At 40.2% G+C, this 18944-nt stretch overlaps 1 protein-coding gene across 2 annotated transcripts in view; it reads right to left on the minus strand.

The window, feature by feature from the left end:
• The window catches only part of TMEM65 (transmembrane protein 65), a 33828-nt gene that overhangs the window by 12961 nt on the left and 1923 nt on the right, over positions 1-18944 (minus strand). The window contains exon 2 of one of the 2 annotated variants that reach the window (XM_064507852.1): positions 17406-17645. The exons of the other annotated variant lie outside the window; for it this stretch is intronic. Within the exon in view, the coding sequence (XP_064363922.1) occupies positions 17406-17645 (240 nt within the window). The remainder of the gene's footprint in view (positions 1-17405; positions 17646-18944) is intronic. 2 annotated transcript variants of the gene reach the window in all.

The following is an 18944-nucleotide window of genomic DNA, read 5'->3' on the forward strand; positions in this document are numbered from 1 at the left end:
TATTTGCCACGCAAGTGAGAGAAGTACAGCCTAAATACAACAAAAATTATATGTATATTTTTTAAAATAGAAAATGCTACAGAATTCCCAGATTAAAACCTCGAGCTAAGGGAAGAACCAAAGATCAGCCAATCAGCAGGTGGGAGCCCTGTAAGAACCAGTTTGCCCCAGCTACAGGCATCATTCATGCCCAACAGCCAGAAGAAGTGACGCTCATATTCTCGGCTTGTGTCCAGGAGGGCTTGGCACCAGGAAGGGGACCCACCTCCCTCCCAAACTTCCTTGTACCTGTTTGCATTTGGGCTCCCTGGGGGTAGCCAGGCAACCTACGCCAAAACCCAACATCCTCTTGCTCCACCTTGCAGCATGCCAAGGAGAGAGGAATGAAAGCACAAAAATCATGAATGCAGGCATAAGGGAGTACAGAGCTCTTTGCTCCAGCAGGAAGCAATTACATCGATCACGAGGGCTCCTTGCTTCTAACCCCATTACCGAAACCATCCTCGGGGAAGTATCATCTGTTCTTCAGGTCTAGTTCTCCACAAGCAAGAATTTCATGGTAAAAATCTGCAACAGCACACACAAATTTCCAAGTAACATGCCTTTTATTTCTGAGGACATGACATCTTTTCACAGTTTGCCATAATTTTTAAAGGGCAGTTTTCATATTCAGCTAGTTTAGGTAACTCCCAAGTGAAATATTTTGGGTACGAATACAGAAGATAGAAGCCTATTCAGTTTTATCGCACAAAACTGCAAAGCTTTAGCAGACGAGTCTTGTCAACTTAACTACAATTGATCCTGTGTTTGATAGCACATGCCATTCTTCATAATTAAATTCTATTCGGTGTAGCCAAAAAGATATTAAAAAGTTAAAGTGCGTAATTTTAGAAACTTATTACTAAAAGGAGGAATTGAGGACAAGCACTTGGTATGAGTAAAAATAAATAAATAACTATGAGTAATGGGAGTTTCAACAGTCGCATTAACTGGAACGGATATAAACCTCCTACTTCGGCATATAAATCAAAGACTATCTCGGAAAGTTTTTAATAGGATGGAGGTTGTGTGACACTACTTTGGAGGCAGAGGAGAGATGAATTGGTGCGATGTAAAAGAAAATAGCAAGGGATCAAATATAGCCTTCCTAAAGAGAAAATTATTTCACCATTGACATAACGCATTTCAGTAGTGCAGGATTCCTGTAGAGTACCCATTTCATGAAGCGGGGCACCCAAAATGAGAACTTCCTTCAATAACACTGGTCAAATAAGTGTTGAAGAGAGGTCCTTAGGGACCTCTATGTTCCCTATGGAACATCGTGGAAGCTAACGGCACCACACTGTGGAGACTACACTCCTCTCGTCTAAATGTTGGCCATAGGGAATGCTTGTTTGGTAAAGGCGTCTTCCTGCCATGTCCATAAAAAATCTTGTTTCGTAGAGGAGTCTTGCTATTTAACTCTTCCGGAAATGTCCCCCCAAATATAGCCTCCTTCATTGCTGAGACAAAAATTAATCTGGGAAAAAAAGCGATCTGGGATCATTAATGAGATGCGGATAGGAGAAGTCTGACAGAAGGAATTCAAGTAACCAAGCAGAGGTCAACCCTATGAGCACTCCAGAGAGGGACTCTCCAGTCCTGAAGTCCTCTTTGCCGGAGCCAGGGCACACAGGTCTTTAAAGCCATGGAGCAGTTCAGGCTGGAGAAAGCCCCTAGTGCCACCCCCCACTCAAAATAGGGTCAAACCAGAGCAGGTTGCTCAGGGCCCTGTCCACAGGGTAGGTGCAGCACAAGACCCAGCTCAAGGAGAAAGCTGGCCCCTGGAGAGCGCTCTAGCCAACCTTCACACGCAACACACCGACGGCCAAAGGGGGTCTCACACGTGAAGAAAGAATTAATAAGCCAATAGCGTTTTTATAGAATCACTTCCAATACCATCTCTTCAAAGCCTTACACGCTTTAACACCCTGTGAGGGTGCGGTCACAAGGGGATCACTTTTCAGGAAGAAACAGGAAAAAAAAACCTTTAAAACAATTTGAAACCCTAGATACACTATTCCCAAGCACATTTCACAATTTATTCATAGGATGCTATCCTGGCTCTTTGAATTTTCAAGGCTCAGCAGAAACAGGAAAAAAAAATCTTCAGAGAGCACAGCAAAGGAAACATATCCTTCACTTGTTTTCCTGGAGGAAAGAAAAAACATAAATACAAAACTCAGCTTCGAGAACTGAATTCACTCAGAATTCAACACTTCAGAGTTTAAATGTCAGGGAGGAAAAAAAACAAAGCACTGCAGTATCACATTTCAAGACGGACATTCACCAGCTCTTCATAAAGCACAGCAAGGAATAAGACACCAGAATTCAACTTAGCACAAAGACTAAAGTAAAATGACAGAATAAGGAATACTTTTATTTTGAATTGGCATACACAACCCTAAATTAAGTTATAAACCAAGGTAAAAGTGCAACACAGGCCACAAGCCCTGAATGAGCAAAATCCAGGAAGCAGGAAAAAAAAATTAGAATTGGTTCTTAAATCTGTTCTGAATCCTTTTTGAGTTTAGAGTATCACTTTTTTGTTATCTACACATTTCCTTCCCCTTTTTTTAAATAGTGGATGAGCTAAAAACCCAAGGGAGAATATGAAACTGTCAACATAAACAACAACATTATCTACATCTTGGGCCAAATCCAGCAAGTTAGATCAACTCTGTTGATTGTAGCCCGTTTAAACTCAGATGGTACTTACAATTTAGTTGCAATTTTATTATTTTTAACTGATGAAAGAGTGATTAACAAGTAACAAGGAGAGATATTTATTCAGAAATTTGGTTTAAAAAACCCAGAAAGTTATCAACACTAGTTTTCAAATTATCAATTTATTAGTAACTGAAATACAAGGACACTTGCAAACCTAAAGCAACATTTTCTACACAACTGAAATTGCAGCTAACACTGCCATAAGATTTTACAGCTAAATCCATTATTGTCATCGCAGGGCAGGAAACACAAGTAACAGTGATGTACTATGGCCAGGGCTGCTCGAGGAAGATACACACTACAGTCAAACACCATTAAATCTAATGCAAGAATCTGATAGGTGTGCTTTATAAAGTTTTTTAAATAAAGACTGAATTCTTAAGAATAATGGTTTAACAATGAATAGTAACAAGGGGGAAGAATATGAAAAATATTAATAAACTGGATCCATTATAACACTACTGCTGGGTCTAAATCTCTCATCCAGAAGATAAGGAGGGCTTTGCCTCAAATCCATCAGTCCAGAACATCAGTTTTGTCCAACTTGCCTGTCCAGGCAATTCCAGCAAATCACTCAGATACACTTCATGCAGACAGCAATAGCTTCACATATGCAGAACAAGGAATCGAAGCAATTTGTGCATCTATAAAATAGCTGTACTCCTTTCCAGATGTATTCATAACAGGATAAAGGTCTACGGAGACAAATTCTGGACTGGAGGATAGGAATGAGGTAGGTGTTATCATTTTCTTCTGTATCTAGAGATGGATCTTTAAGAGTAAATTCTGATTATGAATTAAGAGTTTATTCATGGAATAGTCTCATAAGATGCATCCTCATCCCTCCTTTTTTCTCCGAGCTTTACTAAAAGCTGCAAAAACCTCAGCACGTACAGCAAAACACAAAGCTGAATAACCATGTTCATTGATTTTCAATTGGCTTCCTTTAATATTCCATACAAGAACAGCCAAGCGACGAGCTGACAGCAGAGGAAAAAAAAAAATCTCCATCACTTGTTATAACTCACGAATGGTTTTGTGTTACTACAGCAATTAAAGCATGAAAGGATGCTGACTCGTGCAGTGCTAAATATAGGCTCTACTGTTAGCCAGTTCAGTCATATGCACAGAAAGAAAAGAAAGCTTAGCAAAGCACCAACAAGCAATGAATAAACAGAGGAACTTGATGTAATAATTTTTCTCTACGACCAGTGAAAAGATAACTGTGTCCAAAAAAAAAATGTCCTGCGTACATACAGATATGGCACTACAGGTATTAAAGACTAATTTATGTTCTCCCTAAAACTGCAGAAAATTACATAACATTCATGTCCCATCTCCCTCCCTCAAAAACCTTGAAGTAACAGAAGCGATCATCATTTTTACTTGGAGCTGCTCTTATACCTAAAGACCAAGCATTGGGAATAGTTCACTCCAGGAATCTTCTCCCAGCAGGCAAGCAGCCACAGGTCCCAGGACAGAGCCAGGACCGAGTGCCACATACAGTGGGTGCAGTCAGTCTGTTCCAAAGGAAAAGACAAACAAATAAAAAACTAACAGCGGGGATATAACTACTCTGTACCACTTGACCTAGCGGTCCAGAGCAGATGCATTTGTCAGCATACTTTTTATGAGATATAGGTTTAAACATCACAGAACTTCATTTCAACTTTCTCTTCAGTGCCTACAGGATGTTCATCATCAAATAATGCAAGTGTGCAATATACTTATCCTATTAGCCCTTCCAAAAAAGGGATACGCCATTAACAGCACTTTAAAGATGGTTGCCAAAACACAGACACCTAAGGTGGGAAAGCCATACTGGAGGTCTAAGAGAAAGCAGAAAATGAAAACAGGTATCTAGAAATCCAAATCACTGTCTGCATCCCTAAGAGACTTTTCCTGATCCATTCCAATTTTATTTCAGCAGCTTATAAACTTAAAACTCAGCCTTTCATTTCCATCCAAGCAGGATCATGCCAAAATATGATTTGTAGAGGTTTGTTTCGCAAGGTCCCAAACTGCAGTTGCAAAATATTAGAAATAAGATGGTTTCTACAAGATTCCAGGGGGTTAACTCAGCTAAAATGAGGACAATGTAGAAAGAACTTGCAGTTTATAACAGAAATGCAGGATAGTGATGGAAGTATGGCGTTTGAGCTGCTTAGTTCAGAGAGAAATGTCAGAAAGAAACAGCTGAAGTGTTTACATAGAAATGCCAGAAACACGGGAAATAACATTGTAGGGATTTGAAAGTGAACAATAACGCGGCCTTCTGATCCATGCATTCAGACATGAATGGATGAATACTATTTAAGAGAAATCAAAACCAAGAAGGTGCAAGAGTAATGCCAAAAAATAACTTGGCTGTAGTCCTTCCCCGACGTGTGAGTCATTCACAAAAGTCAAGACTCTGCCTCAAAAAGGCAAACTCATTTGCTGAACCACAGTCCCCATCGTCACGAATGGGGGTGGGCTCTTCTCTCCCTCCTCACCCTCTACGTCCGAACGCTCAGGGACTGCAACGAATGCAGAAGCATCTCAGGCTGCAGGGTAACGGAGGGACACCTCTCACATGACATAGCAAACTATCTTAGGATGAACAAATCTTCCCCCGGCATAAATACTACTCTCCCCGTTAGCTACGAAACAAGACTGGATAAATATTTTAGGCTAACGTTAGAGTGGAATTAATCTCATCTAAACATATGCTGGTAGTTGTGTTTCAGTAATATGAAGTGTTAACACTTCTGTCAGCACTGAATTCTCTTGGGCATCTCTGGTTTTGGGTAAGTATCTGTCACTGAATTCACTGGTTTCCAGCCAAGCAGCAAAGGAGCTCAGCAACAGTGTTGAATTGGAAGCAAATAAAATCATAGCATCTATATATTATCATGGTCTGAGGTTAGGTTTTATGATTTCCTTTGTAGTAGCTTCACAGAGAGAAAACAAGGAGAACAGTTCTGAGCGACACCACAAAAAATGCGGTAACAAGGCTTATCACAGCTCTAAGCACAGAGATCTGATCTAGTACGCTGCCTTCCTCACCTTGAAAGAGAAAAGTGTTACGCATTGCTGATGCCTACATAGGAGTGTTCATGAAATATCTAGGGAGGAATATATACAATTTAGGAATTCTTTATTTAACAATGCTCCCACCAGGTCCTGTTTTTAAAAAGAAATCAGAGAGGGTGAGAGATGAGTTTGTTTCCCACTCTGCCTCTCATTTATGCCTTTCTCTCTCCTGCCCAGAAACAGACTTGTTTCCCCAGAAAAGGAAAAAAAATGGTAGTTTGTGAGGAACAGAGAGCAGTGCTGGCTTTCAAATACAAGCAAACCACACTGTATTTGTAGGCAGCAGCGCAACTTTGGAGGAAGAAGCCTACTGACAACTGCCTGCACAGCGACAAGAGGGGGCTGGGTGTTCCCTTTTCTGCCCTAGCATGAAACACAACATATTAATAATACAGGGGCTCATGCCTCAGAAAAGCAGTAGTGGGCCAGGTCCATGCTACACTTGCTGTTTACACAGTCATTCCCAGGCGCAGAGTGCAAGCTTTTGCCTCTTGCAGAGGCTAAGGGTCTTGGAAATGAGAAGAGGCTACTTGGGTGCTATCAAGAGAGATGCAAAATCCATGGCAATGCTTACTACAGGAGTGAATTCAAGGCTGGCAACAGCAGTGCTTCCCACACTGCGTGGTACGTACCAGCAGCCCCAGTGCCTGCATTCAGGCAGACAGCAACAACCGTTCCAACAGCCAACACCATGTACAGGCAGTTACTGCTGTGCAGTGACACAGACAGCTGGTAAGTTTAGAGGTTTTAGTTTGGTTTAGGGTTTTGTTTGCTTTTCTTTTTCCTTTAAGAAAACTGTAATAAAACTACAGGCAAACTGCTATTAAACCACATACCAGTAAGTATCGGGCTTTTCTTGAACTAACGAGCACTGGAGTTTATAGCAATGGAAAATTCCACTCCCTGCCTGAGGAGGAGCTCGGAAGCAAGACTGCAGAAATCAGAGTCTCTCTGAAGCAATTTTAGAGACTTTGAATGCATATGTTCTTGCTTTTCATCTGTCTCAGAACTGAGACACCTACCCAGAATGACAGAGCAGACAGATAATTTGAATGGTGTCCAAACATTTAGTTACAGACTTGCAATAAGTGTAATTATACTCCTGCTAAACTCTCACAGCATTGTGGCAATGAAGACAAGGACTTGAGGGCAGCACCTGCATTTAGGAAACTGTTAATACCTATCAGCAAAAAGAATAATGTTTAAAACAATTGATAATTTAAGTTCTAGCCATAAATTACACTCAACTAGTTTTTACCTCTCTGTATTAAATATCTAATGAATAAAGAACCCAGTAGCAATGAAGCTTTTCTCAACTCTTAACCCTGCTGTTAAAGGAAGCTGAGCACTTGGGTACCTTTCCTCTTCTTTTCCCCATGTAATTTAGCAAGCTTTCTTGCTACAGTTGTGAAACTAGTCAGATTTTACCACTTGGCTCTTTGCAGAGAGAAAAACCAAGATGCAATATCAGCTTTGACAAACAGCTGAAGGAATGAATGTTATACAATATAATGTAAAAATAGGTAAGATACATTTCACGTGGAACTTGACCTCAAAATGTTTTCTTTTGGCTTTTAAGTTACAAGAACATGGAATGCTTGCTGGATTGTTATACAGCTGTGTTATTTAGTAAATTATTCTGCACGTGAATCAAGTTTTACTAAAAAATATTTTACTCTGTTTATGAGTGATCTGAAGTGATTAAGAAATTCAGTTACTAAAAGTTGATTTTATAAAGTCTTATAAAAAAGGAAAAGCAGAGGATCACAAGGGAAGAGTAGAGCATTGTAGTATATAAGCAAACAGTTCACTGAGTTCACTTTTAACTCTTTCAAGCAATTGCCTTTATTCTGCAGAACACAGGAAAAATTCTTCTACTGGTGTTCCTGCAGAGACTCCTACGTTTTGATAAATATGATGTGTCCCCCCCCCCCCCCCCCCCGGAGGATTAATTAGCTCAGTGCTCAGGATTAATCAGCACAAGTGCATCTATGCAGCCTCCAACTACAGAGCTAACTCAAGCTTCAGCACCAGTCACGCTATTGCAAGGTATGGCTGTGCCCAGGCTTTCTCTAAAGCTACTCTGGCACTTCTGCTTTATGAAGTGCTACAAATCTGATCCATTTATTTAACACGTGTTGATTAACCTTCCCTCGACACTGAGCAATGAACACTTTAAAAGACTACCTTCCATCATTTAACATTCTTATTTCAGCTTTGCATATTTTCCCTTCTGCTTTTTCACTGTTGTTATTTCTCTTTTTCCTGTTCCTTCACAGCAATTTCAACTGTGAGGGAGCAGCAGATTCCTACGTGAGAGCGCTGAAGTTGCATCCTCTACCTATAGTTCTGCTAATCAATTTGCAAATTAGCAAGTTATGAATGTAAACCCACAGCTCAGTCCTCAAGGCTTTTTGCACACAGAAAATGTCTGTTTTGTTTTCCTCATGGGAAGAAACAAGGAATCTAACCTATTTAACATAATTCCCCTTCTATCAAGATGACAGTGCAAAGTTGCCTCTACTATGACGACCGTGTATTGCCTGCATCAATGACATACCTCTAACACCAGCATTTACTGGAGATCTGGATTAAGTTTGTGCTCCTGTTTGCTTCATGCTCTCCTGTGGGGCCTGACCTCAGTGTGCCTCCAGCATCCTTCCCTCCGCTCATTCTCATCTGCTTCTCCAGATCCGGGCAGTGTTACACAGCCTCTCCTCCAGCAACGAGGAAGGGGAAGGATGCGAGGCAAGCTGATGACTCTGCAGTGCTGGAGCAGAGTGCTGCACTACACAGAGGTGGCTGCTGATCCAGGAGGAATAATCCTAGACAGAAAGGCAGAGGAAAGGAGAGGAGAGACAGCTCCCTACTTATTCACTAGAGGTCAGAGGAATTTTGAGATCTATAATACTCCCACATACAGTTCTGAGTGTTTGGTCTGAGTGTACCAAAAGTAACGTGGGACATTTGAACAGTATGGCTCACGAGTGCAAGTCACCATATGTGCAATAAGTGACAGACCTCACCGAGGGATGAGAGAACAAACCCCAGCCTGAGGCAGAAACCCCCTGCGGCATTTCCCACGAGACAAAGGGAAAGGCGGAAGCTCAAGTCAAACACAAAACTGTACCCTGAAGTGATCTAAATTCATGCTGCTGCTGCAAGAAGCAATTTGGCACATTTTTCTTCCCATTCCTAAATTCCTTCTTGACCCTGTATTCTGGACTTTTCCTTTAACCTAGCATTTGTGCTCAGCCAGGTACACAGCTAGATCTACAAAAGAATACTAGTGCCAGCATGGAGAAACGCAACGGCACTGCACACCCAGAGGTTGTCAGGGCAGCGGAGAAGACTAGGACACACTCTCTTCGCAACAGCCTGGCTTAAGCCAAAGGTGAACCTGTACCCCCTACAGACAAGATATCTACTACACATCAGCTAGCCCACTTTCCTGCATGGTTAGGAAAAAATAATTAAATGAGCTCAAGCTTTTACAAGAGGTTGGACAAAATCACAGTGGAACTCAGCTATATACAATCTCCAACTCCAAAAAACTGAAACAAGTAACATCTCGAAGCAAGACTGATCTGACACATTCCTAGCATCCAATTCAGAGAACTAAACAGTAAAAAAAATCCAGTGAAAACCATGCAAAATCCAAAGACTTTTTTTTCCTTTCTAGTAAACCATATATAACAAATGAAGTTGTAAACAACAAGTAATATGTATTTCACAGTCAAACCAGTCACCTTTGGCACTGGCTGTTTATGCTGTATCAGAACTACAGCTATACCTTTGTTACATTCACCCTATTCAGAGAGAGGGAGATACTTTCCTGAAAAGTTTGACCTTTCAAAGAGGAAAAAGTGATCAAGCTGGTTATTTATAACACCACTGCCACTTTTGCAGCTACCTAGTTCCTTTGCTGCCTTTACATTACTTGATGAAATAAAATAAGTACTAAATAGGAAACTTGGCAGGGGAGGGAGGGAGGAGGACGGTCAGACTTCTCTCCCACCCACCCTCTGATCAAAATCCTTATTTATTTGGCAAGATGGCTGTAGATCAAGCTTGCAATATGATGAACAAAACAGTTAACTTTGTATTTGTGACACTACATCTTTCCTTGTGCTTTGTAAAAATCAGTCCATTGCCAGTATTCAGTGAAGTAAAGAAATGGCTTGGATTGAAAGGCTATTTGTAATCTGAAAATAGAAGCTAACAGCATTTAAAAGAGCAGGTGGATGAAAAAAAGAGTTTGTTCCATCCACATTTCTCTCCAGTCTTCTATGAAAGCCAATGAAACAAAATTTCTATCCATTCAGCTTGTGACAAGAGTTGGGATAATATACAAATGGAGAATGATGACACACACTTCATGTAACATGAGTCAGAGAGCTGGGCACTGTTGGGTAAGGGAGAGGTCATTGCACACAGCCAAATGCTACAAAGAGCAACTAATGAAAGCCATGAACAAAGTTTTTGTTTTGTTTTGTTTTTTAAGGCTACAAGTAACTAGAAACTGATGATACTACGAGCACACAAATGTAACAGGTTTAAGTATAGCAATTACCTGTTGGGTCACAAGGAGCATCTGGACACTGAGAGAGTATCAACAGAGCTTCACAGCAACTCAACCTTACTCACACCAGCACACCGAGAAGCAGACAGACTCCTCTGGGGCATGGATAAGAACCACTTACCATTTCCTGCACTTTCTAGAGAGCATTTCTTCTCTAAACCTTGTCTGCAGGCTTCCTAGGAGGTTTCGAAAGCATTGCCAGTGTCCAGATTACAGGTCCCAGATCTGCTCTGCAAAGAGAGCTTTGGAACCAAAGCCCGGGCCAAGGCGAGACTCGTGTCTCTGGCTCCTCTCAGTCCAAGTTGAGAGAAAGAAGCTCATACAATGAGGCCAAACTTTTTCGTTCTTTTTGAAAGGAAAAAGATTTTTCAAGAACGTGTCCCTCCCTTAGTCAAGCAGGAGCCTTACCTAACAGATATTGACCACAGTAAGGTGGATTTTAACTCTGGGAATACCTACTCTCACATCTGGCACATACACAAGAAAATGATCTTCCTTCCCGAAGTGCAGCACAACAACCGCTAAGCAGCAAATTATGGTACATACACTAAAACCCTAAAAGCTACAAAGTATTTAGCAAGTGTATTGAGAAAGGGTTATGTTCCTGGGTACAAGAAACAGGAGAGAAGAAAACAAGCCAGCTTCTCCTTAGGCCTGTTTTAAGATGATAAGAAGGCTGAACACAGATTATGCCCCATCTCTAAACACACGAGTGTTCAAATATGCTCCCGTTTGCTCATTATAATCCAGAGAAAAACATTTACGTTAAAAAACAACCTGTTGGGCTTTGCCAAAATGTGATGCAGACCACGGAGATTAAATAAAAGTAGTTCAAACAGTACCCCAAAAAAGCAAAGAACATAATGAGCTCATTACATACAAGTGCAAACTGGCAAATGATACAGCAAACAAGATGTAAGAAGTAGCAAGACTGAATAATGTGTATTACAGCTGCTAGAGTGGATGCTTTATTAATAATTAACACACCAATATCCAAGTATCCAAAATAATGCAAATGAACACGTGAAAAACACCTATGATTTTGTATTACATGGTTTTGAATGAAATACCCATTTTAATCTAGTAGAATGGATATTTGGGGGGCTCTGCCCTCAAAATCTCACTGTGTTTCGGAGGATACAAGGGTTTAGTCGCAGGCGTTGTTAGTGCATAGCCCAAGAAACCCAGCAGGCACTGCAGATGTTAAAGGAAGTCTCAAACACAGCAGCAAAATGGAAACAAGAACATCTGCTTTCAAATTTGTGAAATAACACCATGCTAGCTTAAGAGGAAAGAAAGAAAAGAGAGACTGGGAGAAAGAGAGAAAGCAAGCCCTCTCAAATCTAACTTTCCCCAATCTGAGACACTTCTCTATAGGCAAAAAATAAACTGAGCCAGAGAGATCCAAGACAGCTTCCTGAAGCATATCATGCAAGCCACGTGATTATCTTATTTTTCCATTTACTTTGTCTTTTATAAAACATTTTCTCCCAGAGACACAAGCTATCTCCGTAGTTCCATACTCACATTGATTAAATAAGACAGAGCAGAGCTGAGTTTTCAGCTGAAATGAGTAAGCTTTAAGTAATTTCTAAGTAAACTGATTGAACTAAATGAAACTTCATTTTCTTTTAATTTAGATTACACACTAAAACAAGGCCTCTGTATTCACAGAATATACATGTTCCATTCCATTTATACCTATAACAAGAAGATCAAAGTGTTTGTATAACCTAGGATTCTAAAAGCTTCAAGTTACTGTAAAATACCTAAGTCAAAAGCACTCCTCAAACCAGAAGAGATAACTTTAAAAAAAAAAAAATCCAACTCCGATGGCTATAAAATGTATTATTTTACACACGACACATTAGGAAAGCAACAGCTGAAGGTTTGGTAGTTTAATTCAAGATCTAACAAAATGCTTGTGCATGACAATTACTTTGCATGTATCACATGCTTAAACACATGCAAAATTTGGAAAACAAATTTTAATTTGAGCAATATTCTATTTGATCTTGCCCAAAACATTAATTTCAGAGAGGGGCAAAGACAGTTAACTGAATTGTATTTTTTATATATAGCAGTAATAACATTTCTGTATTGCATTTGGACGACATAATTTAATGCACAGCACTTTCCTAGGAAAACACAACGACACTGAGCTTAGCTGAACGGAGATGACACAGAGCTTCTTAAAGTGAACACAGTTGTCTCAGTCAGCAATGTCTGGTGTAATATTTTCTAGAAATTATGGTATAGCTCAGAAGACTTTCCACCAGACTGGGACATGAAACACTTCTCCAGTCATTTTAAGAATAAGTCTCCAAAGTATTAAGGGAATCACTGACATAGAGACTGAAGTCTTTATATTAATTTAAATAAAGAAAAATTGTGAACTTTTATTTCTGGTAGCAACACATGCCAGCTGCATCAAAACAAGCAAGCAGAAAGGTTGTCAAACCAGCAGTTTGCTGGCCTTATGCAATGCCACATCTCAGCAAGCTTTTTTTTTTTTTTTTACTGTACCAAAAGTACTAGTCGTCTCTGGTGATACTACCTCCTTCTCTGGCTTTTCAAATGGTAGCCGTGGTCTAGGATATCTGGATGCTAAAGTTTTTCAAAAGCAAGACAGTAATAAGTCCTCCACAGAAACACATGGCCAAGTTCCTGCATTCAAGCAGAGAATGCAGACTAGAACCAATTTTGTTAAGTTACACAGGTAAGTAAAACAACAGAAGGGGGGAGAAAACTAAACCATAAGAGCAAGAACAGCATGAACTTTAACTTGTTTAATGTGGTTTAAAGGTGGACAGTTACAGTCATATTAGACATTTTTAGAGAACAGTTTCTGGATAGTTATACTACAGGGGACCAACATCCAACGTTGTTGTTTATTGGCATTAAACCTAAATCCTTTCTAATACTTAAGCAATATATGTATGGCCTTTTCCTGAAGTACTATATATATTAGCACAGACAGAATAAGACTCACAAGCAGACTTTGAGTACAAATGAAATGTTCAGGAGTTTAAAGCAGAAAAAGAAAATCAGCAAATTTACCCTAATCAAGTTAAAACTCAATGGAAAAAATTTATATACAGTTAATTTCCAGGAGATACTACACGTAGGCTGAGATGACAACATGACGAAAAACGTAACCTTTCTAGGTACCCAAATTTGCAGCTTTATTGTTACTTTAAAAAGGAAGTCCAAATAAATCATAAGCAGTCAGTTACAATAAAGCTTAAGCACAAAAGTACATCAGAATAAAGACACCAAATGTAGAACTGACTAACACAGCACAGTAGCGCTGGAATGAATAATGGAAATAGAGATTTTCTACTGCTTGGGAGTACCTTTTGGAGATGGTTTTTTTTTTTTTTTTTTGCTTTGGGATCTTTTAGGGTGGGTTGTTTTATTGTGTTTTGTTTTTTCTTCACAATTTCACTTTCAGGTTTCTTGAGGATGGAGAGTATCTCTCAAGTGGACTTCAAAAGTATTAAATCTCTTAACTAAGGTACTCCCACCCCATGCAGTGTCCAGATCCTCCCACGCAGTTGGTCTTTTCTTTTAATAGGCACCATATTCTTGAGAAAGTATGCAAGAAAAAAAAATCCTAAAAAAAAATTGAGGTAGGTTTTGTAATAAGTGAAAAATTAATCGAGGGAGGAAAAAGGGGGTGGACTCCCACCTCTATTACTCAACAGAGTAGTTGCAAAGTTACTTGACCAATGAGGTTTTCCCTGGTACCATTCACATAACCGCCTGGTGAGCTCTCTGCAGAAGCGCGACTCGGCTTCCCTGGCCGAGCTCCATCCTTGTTCTCTGAACAGAGCAGAAGGCAGGACTCTCCTCTTCAGCAAGGAGGCCTGGGAAAGCCAAATGCTGAGTATTACAGATACAGAAGCATGTGACAGCTAAGGGCCTTGTGATTTTTCCTTTCAGAAAAATACTGTGTCAAAGCAGCTACAGCAAGATCTAACTTAATTTTCCTTCATTCTTATTTTGGGGGGGACAAAATAGCATCAATTTCGAGTAAATGGCTAGGGTTTAATATTAGTGTTAACTGACCTTTGGGGTGAAAATGCTTTTATAATAGTTTACTTTATCACAGGTAATAAAATATTTTGCATTACAATTTATAGATGACCACCATATGAAAATACAACAATTCCATTTGTAGAACTTAAAACAGCCAGTACAGCCTGTATAGCCTCCTCCTTTTGTACTCTGCCTCAAAGCAGGGGCTTCATGAGTTTGAACAAAAGCGATAAGAAAAGCAGTATGTGTTTCCATCTGAAACACCTTATTCCTGTCATCACTGAGTATTTTTGACTCAGAAGCGAGATTAGCAGTAGCCTTGGTGTATGCTGCGATGGCCTAAGAACGCAAAGGGATTGCATGCAGGCGAGCTGCAAGGTTTGTCATTTTATCAGCTTGACAGAGCACTTCAGTCTGTCAAATTGCACATTTACCAGCAGTCTGCCAGAAGACCTTTTGCTAGAATAGCAATCAAACACCAAAGCTTAAAAAAAAAAAAAAAAAAAAAAAATTCCTGACCTAGGTCACAGCAAGACAGAGGCAGATGGTCCTTCTCCATACACAGCTCAGTTCACCTGCATGTACGTTAGGCCTATGGAGGGGACCAAATCACACGAGTGAGAGTCCCCTCCTCTCCCTGTCTCAGCTGACCAGTGGTCCTTCCAAGAACCCTCCTACTTTCACTGTAAAAATCAGTCTTTAAACAAAATAGCAAGTAATCCCAGCAGGATCAAGTTCTGCTTTGCTGGGTAAACACAGATTAAGTTCTACCAAAAAGAGGTACTAAGAAGAGTGATACCTAGACCAAATCAGATGAATCGGTTTGTTCATAGCAGAAGGAGGTATCAGACCCACACAAAAACCATTTTTTATACTGGACCATGCTTAAAGAGAGTAAGAACTTCAGTTAAATTAACTTTCCTTTAAAAGTTACTGAAATAGTGGCACCTAGACTCTTATTATTCCTTAGGCTATCCGAATAAATGGGCAAGTTCATAAATTTTACACCAGACCACAAAACAGAGAATGATTATTTTGACATCAAAATAAGATGTCGCCTAACATTGGCCAAAAGCTTGCAATTCCCTCAGAAAGATCTTGCCACAGCTGCCAACCCTATCAAACGCATAGAGGTGGTGCCCTTTACCAAGCAGTGCCGACACTCTTACAAAGGTAAGCACGATACTTTAGCTTATGAACATTTTTCCATCAGAATGCACCAGTTGGGTCAGATTATTAATACGTTTGTGGTGTGGCATGCTGCTGCCTTCAAATGGAGTCTAGCTGAAGACTGCATTCTCCAGATGTGCAACATAACCAACTGCCAGGACTGCCTTGCTACTGGGCTTTTGCATGTTTTCCAGTTAATACATAACCTCAACAGGACAAATAAGCAACTACAGCTCAAAGGGCTTGAGTTTTCTTTTATTTAGTGAACACATTACAGAAACTTCCATTAAATGATAAGATGCAACCTGGCGCTTTCAAAGAACTTTGTGTTCAATGTACATACGTAACTCCAACAGAAACTGTTTTCCCATCTTTGCAGCAAAGATGAGAAATAACTATTGCTATCAAGACTTGATATTTCTAGAAATGCTAGATACCCATTGTGTTAGTATTATTAATGCAAAAGTGTTACATCTGGGCATAAGGATATTTTAACCCAATACACATTTAAGAACAACAGCACCCTTAGCATGTCTGCTGTGTCTTTATTTCTCTATGTTTAATATTTCTTACCTAAGAAAGTCAACGCCTTCAACAATTTCCTTCTGTGCTACTCGGCTTGCTGCACTGCTTAGGAGTGCCTTTATGAATTACTTCATAACATAGGCTGGAAACTTAAGGTAGAAAACCTGAATGTAATCACCTTTCCTTAAAAAGAAGTTACACCTTCTCTTCAAAACTACTCTCTTTTAATGGAAAATTGCTAGAGAAGGACACAGACATTAAATCATTCTCCAAATCGCCAGGAAGTTTTTTCGTACTTTCATCTCCCTCGCTTAAGAAAGTAAGAACAGGAAGGAGGATTTGACTACCTGCTGCCAACAAAACTAAATCTTGCTCATGGGGCACCGCTTCTACAAACAGGAAAGCTGAACTGCTAGAGTTTATCTTAAAATGAATTTCTCAATTTGCCACTTCAGTGTTTCCGTAACTATGAAAAAAGAGAGCATAACCTATCTGTATTCAAGTCCGCATGCATCATCTTTGTCTGGCATCGCTGACAAGCTTACAAGGAACACAAGCTGAAATTTTAAAACTCTACTTTAAACCTCTCCTTGGGAAAACATCAGACCCTAACTATTCACCTTTCAAAGGCTGAAGGAAAAAAAAAGGAAAAAGTAAAAGGCCTATAAGAAGAAAAAATAAGTCCAGGTAGGAAGTACTGTAGCTTCCTTTACTGAAAGCAGCAGTTTAGTCATGCTTTGACTAAACTGTAAGTTAGTTGGCAAGAGAGAAATTACAGTTTAAATTGGGACACTTTGCAAAAAATCTACTAACACACTTCCATTAAGATTCAGTTTCATACTCTTCCCCCCCAGCTTCTCCTAAGCAAAAAACTTCTATTATTTCAGTCTCACCTCCCAGGTGAGCACCGTTTCACAGCCATCCTTTAGCACAAGCTTACAGATAGAAAATTTCTGACTGAAGCATTAAAACAAACAAAGGAACCTCAGTTTTTATTAATATGTCAAATTTCAAGTGCTTTCATGAAGCTAAAGTGTTCAAACCAGCTGCTAGTGCTGGAAGCTGTAAACATCTAGATGTTTTCCAGGTAAGACACTTGATGATGAGGTGACAGGAACATGCCACCCTGTGACAAACCTCTCCCCATCTACAGGTTTTGTGACTACAGTACAAACAGAGGTGTTAAGTTTCAAAATACTTCAGACTCACCTAACTTAAAGATCAACAGCTATGGCTCACCTACCTGAGGACCGTTCTTCAGCGTAGGAGCCGTGGCAAAGGATGGGTTTCCCTGCAGCCTCTACCATTAGCGGAGGCCACAGATAGTGTGTCCTGTCATATTTCGCGCTAGGGCAATTAGCTGATGAAACTGCGTCCTTCTGGTGGTAGGCCTGCGCACGGCCTGAGGAACAGGCCCCTTTTGGTTCTTGATGTGCCCAGGTCTCCCCATATTGCTGACAGCTTCCCCTAGCTGTTATGGGGTCTGTTAGGGCACAGAAGAGGTAGTGAAGGGAGAAGGTCAAAACTTACCCCAATAAGGACTGTGTTAAGAAGGGCACAGACTAAGACCTCCCTTTCCATATAGAAGTATGAAAAGATCACAGGCATGGAAACAAGTGCACAGAGCGACAGAACTGCTTACACCTTTCACGATTGAAGAGAGACTGATTTCCCAGACTCAAAAGGGATACGGGAATTTACTCAGCAGATAGGTAAGTAAATGTGAAGGCTGCATTTGGATCACTTTCATGGGAAACGAACATCAGAGTAAAACTAATCTAAAGAATCAACTACCCAAAGCTGCAGCATGCTGTGACAGATTAAGATGGCAGGGCTGAAACACACGATCAGGATCATTTTGTCTAGATTGAGCTCAGCAGCTATCAAAATCAAAAGTGACACAAGCAGACTGAGGAAAGTACTTGGAAAGTGAGGAACAAATGCCTCTTCCCTCCCTGCCAACCCCCACTTGCCACTCACAACCACAACCCGTGTAACCAGTTAGATTATTGCTATGCAATCATTTTAACTAAACATACAAAACAGTATCTAGTCATATTAAAGCACATAAAGTATACCATCATCTAACCAGGTAGCCATATCATTTTCTTTCCACTGCAGACCTTTTATCCCCTCTGTGTGCATCTGTCACTACTTCATGCTGAAGCTGTGTTTTTATCTGCTGGAAAACTGGAGTAGAGTGCAGCAGCCACTCTAAATGTGTGTATTAATCCATCCTCACATAAGACCCGAATTCTGTCAATACCAACTCTCTACAGAAAACAGCTTTGGCAATACATCCCATACAGGGGCTCCTTTCAGCACAGTTCCCTTCCTTCATTAGACCTCAACAGCTTGAATATATGAACACCAAGGGAGAATCCAGTGCTACAACGGGAGCATCTACTGAAAGCAGAGCACCTATTTTAACTGTTTTCAATTATTTCTGTGCCGTGTTTCTCCTCCTGTTCAGAATGAATGTGCTTTTGGTTCTCAAGAACATCAGGGAACGTGCAACAGGTGCTCACTACAGTTTAAAAATTAAAGATTAGACCAAAAAAAAAAATCTTAATTCACTGGACCTCCAGCATCTCTTCATAACCAGGATGGGCTTCCAGGAAGTCCACTGATGTTTTCTAAAACACGTCAAGAAATAGCATCACTTAAAGTTAAAAGCTGACAGTGGCCATCGTAGCAAAGGCCTCACTAGAGCCGGCTAAAAGAAAAAGTTCATTCTCAAAGCAGCTCATCAAATTACTATTTGGGCAGGTCAAGAATTTGG

The sequence above is a fragment of the Dromaius novaehollandiae genome, chromosome 2 (assembly GCF_036370855.1).
Source record: "Dromaius novaehollandiae isolate bDroNov1 chromosome 2, bDroNov1.hap1, whole genome shotgun sequence".
NCBI classification, from domain to species: Eukaryota; Metazoa; Chordata; class Aves; order Casuariiformes; family Dromaiidae; genus Dromaius; species Dromaius novaehollandiae.